Raw genomic sequence first — 8,650 nt, 5'->3', positions numbered from 1 at the left:
TTTCAGCTTTCCTGGCACAGTGGTTCTTGAGAAGAAGATTTTTAAAGATTTGTTCTATATATTTCTATGTAAAACTTGGATTCCCTATTGTGGCCCCGCCCTACCCCCGGGGGTCATGATTTTAACAATTTGATATTTTCATACCCAAGGATGCTTCCACATAAGTTTCAGCTTTCCTGGCCCAGTGGTTCTTGAGAAGAAGATTTTTTAATGACCCCACCCTATTTTTGTCTTTTCTTGATTATCTCCCCTTGTAAGTGGAATTGGCCCTTCATCTTAACAATTTATACTTCCCTTAACCCAAGGATGCTTTGTACCAAGTTTGGTCAAAATTGGCCCAGTGGTTCTTGAGAAGAAGTCAAAAATGTGAAAAGTTTACAGACGGACGGACGGACAGACAGACAGACAGACGGACAGACGGACGGACGGAGGACGGACAAAATGTGATCAGAAAAGCTCACTTGAGCCTTCGGCTCAGGTGAGCTAAAAAGATTAATTTATACTGGGCAATCTTTAAAATAATGTTTGTTTGCCCTCTCCTGACTAAGGGCATAAAAATTGGGTCAGTTCGGAAGTCAGTTGTGAAGGAAAAAATTATTCTGGAATAATTTCAACATTCTTGTTGATTGAGACAGTTTGAAAATTCATAGAAGAAACTATCATTTTCACAGGTTAAAAAAAAGTTTTGGGTCATTTTTAGCTAGTTGGTTGGGAGAGGGCAAACATGCAGTCATACTGTGATACATACCAAGAATTGACCTGAGATGACCCTCTAATGTCTGCAGAATGACTGATTCAACATGATGGACACTTTTCCCCAGGAACTGTTCACAGGCAGTCTTCAGAAGCTCGGGTTCCTTCATGATCTTGACCTGGGCGACCCCTGTCACAGTAACTGGCACACCCTCAGAGGTCTCTACACTCTCACACACAGGGTTCAAGGTCATGACCTCTAAGGATATCCTGAAATAATTTTAAGATTTGTATAATTTGAGAGTCTACTTTTTAACTTAATTCTGATGAAATGATTTAATCTGACTTTAACAATTGTATTTTACCATTATCCAGACTGGTATGTGATCATGGTGATGGAGAAAATTTTTTGTACATACAAATATATATACTAAGATCATGGTCTAATAAAAGATTTAAACTACAACATATTTATAGCCGGGCTTATTGCTCAAAGAGCAATTGCCGGCTACTGTCAGCCTGTTCAAGGCAGGATGTTGACCCAATAGTTGCCAAGTTAAAGATACATGTAATTTAACATTCTTGTCCCAGTAACAGAAATCTATCCTTCATTTTAGGTTAGTGATATCACATTACCAGTAGTAACTGTTGTTTTGTTAAATGTCTTACCTTATTACATGTTAGTGATATCACATTATCAGTAGTTGTTATGTTAATATCACATTTATCAGTAGTTGTTATGTTAATATTACATTATCAGTGGTTATGTTAAATGTCTTACCTCTGAACATCGGTCACTAAACACCATGACCAGCCCCATCCTCCAACAATGGTTTTCCTCCCCTGGGAGCCACAGCATCCTCCTGTTTTATAATAATTATAGGATTTCAGTGTTTTGAAGTTTAATCTTAAATTTACTTCACAATTAAGTGATACAGGATTCACAAGTGTTAGGAATGAGTGAATATATAAGAAAAATCTGTCTTACTTAATTGTACATTGAATTTTCTGATTATTACAGTAATACTCTTTGTGAAGGGAAGAAAAATCTGGAGTTTTGAAACATTTCAAGTATTTTTTCACTCTGTCACAGAATCATGAGAATATTCAAGTTTGATATTCTTTCCCACTGTGACAAAATAACAATTTTTTCAATAAATAAATTAGAGTATTTCAGTTTTTCAACTGTATCCAAGCTTAACATTTGTCATGGACATTTTTTTAAAATAACCATGACAATATACATGTACAGTTAATTCTCGATAAACCGCCACCTTTTGTAATTTAGAAATCATGGCGGTATAACGAATTTGGCGATGAATTGAAATTTCCCATCGTTTAGGAAACCAGAAGTAGAGTTACCGTTCTGAGAAATACCATTTCGCGTTTCTATTCTCATCATTACATGTACATATAAAAACATATTTCTAAACTTTAAAATACTTCAAGTAATTTTTCATGTACAATTTCGCTAAAACAAAATGTGCAGTTATGAAATAAAGACAAATACATGTGGATGCATGTAAATCTGCACGACTGATATTGAAAAAAAAAAATGCTGGGTCGAACGTCGTGATATATTGTCGATAATACGTAAAATGAATTCTTGAATAAATTCATTGTTTATAAGGCATCATCGTTAATAAAACGTTCACAATTTATACCGTATAATTATTTTTAAAGCAAATTTTGCATTGTTTAAAGCAGAGATCATCAAAATAACATTATCTGTCTTCTTAAACAACGACCGCTTTCGTGGCAAAGCCGTCACTAAATGATTTTTATTAAACAGAAAACAAAATTATCATAACAGTTCATGTTAAATTCATTGTTTATTTAATTCTTATTTAATAATTTAATTGCATGTACCTTGCCTGGCTTTGCATGCTTTACAACAGGGATAGCGTCAACCAATTAGCCGCGCTTCACTGATCGCATGCACCTGTGGCGGTATATCGAGATAATTGACACTTAAAAATGGACGTTCGTTGTGAAAACAGGGTGGCGGATGGCGGTATGCGAATTTGGCGTTATAAAGAGAATTTTATATAGCAGGAAAAACGTTCTTGGCAAATCATGGCGGTATTGCGAGAATGGCGATGAATCGAATGGCGATAATTCGAGAATTGACTGTAGTACATGGAAATGTTTAATTTTGATAATTCCTGAAGGGATTTCAAAGTTAATAATTTTCAAAGGTTTAATTTAAAAATATTTAAGTCTTCTTCTTCCGGTAAAGTGAAGGGCCGCTGCTGCGGCATATTCTCACTATGTTTAAAAGCGTGTACGTGAGGGGGAGTCCACGCATCTATTTACAATATTAAAAACTGATAAAAACGTGTCCTGCATGATTTATGGTGTTTTATATCCCTGAATCCTGGTCTTAAAGGACTCCAGGGACATGGCCGTGATGGTGTTTTCTGGCAGCTGGTTCCATATCCTGATGGTAGTAGGAAAGAACGATTCCTTGTAGACGTTGGTACGGCAGAATGGGATCCTGTACCGGTGTTGGTGTCCCCTGGTGGCTGCTCCTGTTTGGCTGAATTGTGGGGGCAGGTCTATGGCAACAAGGGAATGGACAACACGGTACATCATAATAGCCTTTGCTTTAATTCTGCGTTGTTGTAGACTTTCCCATTCTAGCCTGTCGATCATCGTTGTGACACTACTGGTGGTGTTGTAGTTATTGGTCACGAACCTAGCTGCCCTTCTCTCTGCACAGCTTCTAGTTTGTCGATGTTTTTCTTTGTGTGAGGGTCCCAGACAGTGGATGCATATTCTACCTGGGGTCTGACCAATGTCTTGTAACACTTGTCCTTGATGTTGCTGGGACAGGACGAGAGGTTCCTCCTTAAAAAGGCAGTGGTGTTGTTTGCCTTCTTACATACACTATCAATATGATGGTTCCACGATAGGTTGTTGGAGATGTTGACCCCTAGGTACTTGGCCTTGGTGGTAGTGGCTAGCTCCTTCCCATGGATGTAATATGGGGTTATGCGTTGCTTCCGTTTGGTGGTGATACGGATAACCTCGCACTTGTCTGGGTTGAAATGCATTAGCCAGTCTGTTTCCCAATCTTGGAGGTTGTCAAGGTCCGTCTGGAGTTGTCTGGCATCCGCCTCTGTAGTGATGGTCCTATACAGAAGGCAGTCGTCCGCGAATAACCTGGCCTTGGACCTCACTCTGGAGGGTAAATCATTTATGTATGTCAGGAATAGCAGTGGGCCGAGGACTGTTCCTTGGGGCACTCCAGATGTTACCGGTGCGGTTGGTGAAGAATGGCCCTCGACCAATACCTTTTGTGTTCGTCCGGACAAGAAACTCCTGATCCAATTGAGTAGGCTGCCTCGTACCCCGTAGTGGTCTAGTTTGGCTAGCAATCTCTCATGTGGGACCTTGTCAAATGCTTTGGAAAAGTCCAGTAGCACTGCATCGACCTGGGTGTTGTTTTCAATACTCATGGCGAGGTCCTGGATTGTTGTTATTAGTTGGGACTCACAGGATCGCTTCTTCCTGAACCCATGCTGGTAGTCGGTTAGGATACTGTGATGCTCGAAGAAATTCATCAGGTGGCTGTGGATGATGTGCTCTATTACCTTGCAACACACAGAGGTCAGGGACACAGGACGATAGTTTGCAGGCTTGCTCTTATCACCCTTCTTGAATATAGGCGAGACATTAGCGGTTTTCCAGTCCTCAGGTGTTTGACCTTGGTCAATGGATGCCTGGAAAATCTTGGTGAGTGCTGGTGTAACAGGGTGAGCCATCTCTTTCAGAAATCTAGTGGAGATCTCATCCGGTCCAGTCGCCTTATTGGGGTTGAGTCCTTGCAGGAGCTTCAATACGCCCTTCTCTGTTACTCTAATGTCAGGTGCCGATGGGGTGGAACTAGTGCCTAGGGATGGAATATCAGATGTATCCTCTGTGGTGAACACTGACGAAAATTGTTGGTTCAGGAGAGAGGCTTTAGTTTGTGGATCTCCATGAAGGTTTCCGTCAGATCGAAGTGGGGCGATCCCAGCACTGTCACACTTCTTACCCTTAATGAAGGAGTAGAGTTTCTTACTGTTGGAATCCTCCTGCACCATGTCTGATACGTACGAGTTATAGGCACTTTTGCATTCATGTTGGGTTGATTTCTGCAGGCGCCTGTATCTCTGTCGATCCTTATCCTTGCCTGATCTTTTATATGTGTTGTAAGCTCTTCGTTTTCGTCTTGACAGTTGCTTGATCTTTCTGTTACACCATGGCTGGTTAAATCTACTTGAAGTCCACTTGGTTGGTACGTGCTTCCTGATGGTGTTGAGGCAGACTGTCTTGAAGGTGATCCAAAGGTCATTTATGGGGGTGTCATGTGTAGAGCCATCAAGGAGGTGTGCCAGGTCGTTGTCAAGGTCTTCTGCCATCTTCGTTGTGTTTGCTTTCCTCCATAAGTGGATGAGGCGTCTGACCGGTTTCTGTCTGGAAGGCACTATGTTTGTGTCGATCATGACCATGTCATGGTCACTAAGGCCCGGGCAAGGTATGCACCTGTTTAATAAGGAGGGGCGATTTGTGATGAAGACATCTAAGGTGTTGGTACCTCTGGTAGGATAGTCTACCATCTGCTCGCCTCCAATGTCAAACACAGTGTTGATAAAGGTGGTGTTGATACCTGCTGGGTTATGTTGGGTAGAAGTGCTGGAAGACTTCCAGTCGATATCGGGCAGGTTGGCATCGCCTCCAATCCATATGACTGAACCTTGATATTTCCTGGCAAGATTCTTGACAGCTGAACACAATTCCTCTATGTATTCCATTTTACTGCTTGGTGGCCGGTAAATTGAACCAATGATCAATGGGTCTTTAATGTGTTTGCAGGTGATCGAAGCTGCTGTAAATTCGGTGGTGGTATCTGTATCTACCTGGACCCCAGCAATGTTGGATTTGGCTATGATTGCTACACCTCCATGTGGGTCGCCTAGTCGATCCTTCCTGGCAAGGAACTGGTAATTATCTGGGAGAACTTCCTTTTCCATAATTCCCTCGTGTAACCAGGTCTCTGTGGCGATGATGATGTCAGGATCAGTATCCGATAGTAGATTCCAAAGAGACTCTTTTTTGGCTTTAATGCTTTGGAAGTTGATGACTATGACGCGCAACTTTCTTTTGTCAAACTCGTGCTTGATGGCTCTGTTAGAAGCTTGTGGTGATGACGTGTGTTGGGGTGGTCCAACTGTGTCAGGGTCGAAGTCAGAGGCTATGGAAATATGTGATGAGTGTGACGGCGTGCCACAGCTATTTTCCATGCTGGCAAAATCTATGTCCTCGAAGAGGCTAGTATTGAAATTTGGGAGCCCACATTGGCAACAGTACCAACTTACGTCTGTTTTACTAAAAGCTTCATAAACACAGGTGTTCATGTTAAGACATTTCCTGTGGAACCATAATTCGCAGTTGTTACATGCTATGGAGTGTACATCTTTAGACCATTTACAGGCTTTACCACATATTTGGCATGGAAATTTTGGTGGTCTGGGTCCTGGATTAGGGTGGCAGTCATTAGCATTTAGCATGACAAGACAAAATAAATACAAAAGGGCTGGCCTTTCGAAACACTTTTTAGGTGCCATTTTGAACTGATGTTTCTCTACAGTACTTACTGGGCATGTGAAAATGCTGGCACATATATGAAAATTATGAATATTCACTGACCTCACAAGTATAAGAACTTGTGAGTTGTATCAAAGTACCCCATTCACACATGTATGATCATCATACTATGATGCTTCAGTTAAAAATTTGCCTATTTTCGATCTGCCGCACCATGTGAACAGGTGAATGATAATGCTGCACCGACTCTGACCGAGTTACTACGACGTAAAACTAAAAGTGGTCACGTTATCAGGTTGCTAATTAGTTGTAAATAGTGAGAATAATAAGTCATAAACAAAGACATTGAGAATAGCAATTTATGCTTGGGTTTAAGACCAACGAAATGCAGCTGCTGAATGGGCTGGGTCATTGTAACACAATACCGGAACTGCATTCATCATGGCTATCTCACTGAGTATGTCGACAATGTAGCATTCAAAATTTGCAAATTTGAGAAGCCTAAAAATAAATTTACCTGAAATAATTAGTGCTTCATTTGGTCCAACAGTGTTTATGTTCCCCATCTTCGACAATCTTCGAGGTATTGCTCAAGATGAGACTATTAAGCAATGTAACTGACAATATTTTGGTTATTGTGAAATCGGGTCGCGCAAAGTAAATGTCGAACCGAAATGGATAAGATCCGGATAAAAGCAAGACTTCAGGGTACGTGTCGAGTGGTTACATGCATGGGCGTAATTAAACACACGCAAGTACCAGCCACAGAGCATCGTTTATGAAAGGGGGAGGGGGGGGGGGGGCAGCCAGAATTTTTTTTTTCTTATCTGAGAAAGTTGACAAGCAAAAAAAAAAGGGGGGGGGGGGGAGAGAAAAGTTTCCCGATGTCGAAAATCCTATTTCGGGGGGGTTGGGGGGGGGGGGGGGGGGGGTGCCAAATTTTCTTCTATGCCAATTTTCTTCCAGTAACATTTTTTAATACTCTCTCTTACATTATAAAAAGTTGAGGGGCCAACAAACATTTTTAATAAACCTTTCGTATATAGTATGTGATGTTGGGAAAAAAAGTGAGGGACCAGGCCCCCCCCCCTGTTGCTACGTGGCGGGGGAGCGGCTGCTTGAAGAATTTTTACATAAAAAATGTTAATTTGCAACTTCAGAACATTGAATTCTCCAAATGTGGTAAATTATTATTTTTCAGTCAAATTAGAAAGAATTATGAATTACAAGACTACTTAAATTATTCAATAAATAAAGCTATATGTTCTAAATTAACAAAACTGAGAATTTCTGCACATCCTTTAGAAATTGAAGTTGGCAGCTATACAAAGCCTTGTATCCCAAAAGAATCTCGCTTTTGTCACTATTGTAAAACTGTTGTAGAAAGTGAAATACATTTCATATATGACTATCCCTTATAATTTATATAGATTTGCGAAAAAAGTACTGTCCTTTGAACATCTGTAATTTAAACGATAACATATTGAAAGAAAATCATTGTAAAGTATTTTGTAATCCTGACAATGCAGTTCATTCTAGAAGGCTATGTGAATTTTTATATGAATGTTTTGAATTGCGTTCCAAAAATAAAGCGCAATTATAATATATATATTTAATGCATTTATTAGCTCATCACTGTCCATACTATACTGCTTACATAATGATTATGTTTAATCTTCAAGTTATAATACACATCACAGTTGACTTCACTGATCCATACACTTGCATGTATGTATTTTGTTATTTGTCTTTTGTATATAACATGGTTGTATGCCAACATGTTTGGTGAATCAATAAAGAAATTGAATTGAATTGAGTACATCTACACCCACGCCCCCTCGAAAGACAACAAGTAATAAAACATCCACACTAAACTTTAATAATATTTTGTGCTAATAAATAAATAGTTGAATTTTTTTCTATTCATTTCACAAATAAGATAAGACCTGTCCTCCTTCCTTGAAGCAGTCTGACAGTAATGGAGAGATCAAATTTTGCCAGTATTAAGGAAGTTATAAAACGAGAATCAGGATGTGTAAATATGAAGATAACAATTAACACATCGCTCACCTGAGCAATTGGCTAGAAAAAAGCACATATCAGATCAGAACTGAATGAAAGTTAACTGGGGGGGGGGGGGAGGGGGCTTGAATTTTAACCCCCCAGGGGGTCATGATTTGAACAAACTAGAATCTACAATACCTGAGGATGTTTCCTTATAAATATCACTAAGCATGGCTTTGAAGTACTTGAAAAGAAGATTTTAAAAGGTTTCCCTATATATTCCTATTTAAAACTTTTATCGGCCATTTGGTCCCACCCTACCCCCGGGGGTCATGATTTGAACAAATTTGAACAAATTTGA

The 8,650-nt window shown here is 39.9% G+C and overlaps 1 protein-coding gene across 1 annotated transcript; it reads right to left on the bottom strand.

Moving 5' to 3' along the window:
- Positions 1-665: 665 nt before the first annotated feature.
- On the bottom strand, positions 666-6,965 carry LOC134232621 (flotillin-2a-like). Its single transcript, XM_062714642.1, has 3 exons — positions 6,803-6,965; positions 1,475-1,556; positions 666-963 (listed from the first exon to the last, which is right to left on the bottom strand). The coding sequence occupies exons 1-3, from the start codon at positions 6,849-6,851 to the stop codon at positions 666-668; spliced, it is 429 nt and encodes a 142-aa protein (XP_062570626.1). The 5' UTR covers positions 6,852-6,965.
- Positions 6,966-8,650: the final 1,685 nt, after the last annotated feature.

The sequence above is a fragment of the Saccostrea cucullata genome, unplaced genomic scaffold, assembly GCF_032062105.1.
Source record: "Saccostrea cucullata isolate Sc308-1 unplaced genomic scaffold, CSIRO_AGI_Scuc_v1 ctg15447, whole genome shotgun sequence".
Taxonomy (NCBI): domain Eukaryota; kingdom Metazoa; phylum Mollusca; class Bivalvia; order Ostreida; family Ostreidae; genus Saccostrea; species Saccostrea cuccullata.
The sequence above is the reverse complement of the archived record's forward strand: the minus strand, read 5'-3'. Positions and strand labels throughout refer to the sequence as shown.

Excerpts from the sequence above, each read along its gene's own strand:
- LOC134232621 (XM_062714642.1), bottom strand. The coding sequence starts at position 6,851 with ATGGGGAACATAAACACTGTTGGACCAAATGAAGCACTAATTATTTCA. Across the intron at positions 1,557-6,802 it reads TGAAGCACTAATTATTTCAG|GAGGATGCTGTGGCTCCCAG; the intron begins GTAAATTTATTT and ends ATTATAAAACAG. Across the intron at positions 964-1,474 it reads TTAGTGACCGATGTTCAGAG|GATATCCTTAGAGGTCATGA; the intron begins GTAAGACATTTA and ends AAATTATTTCAG.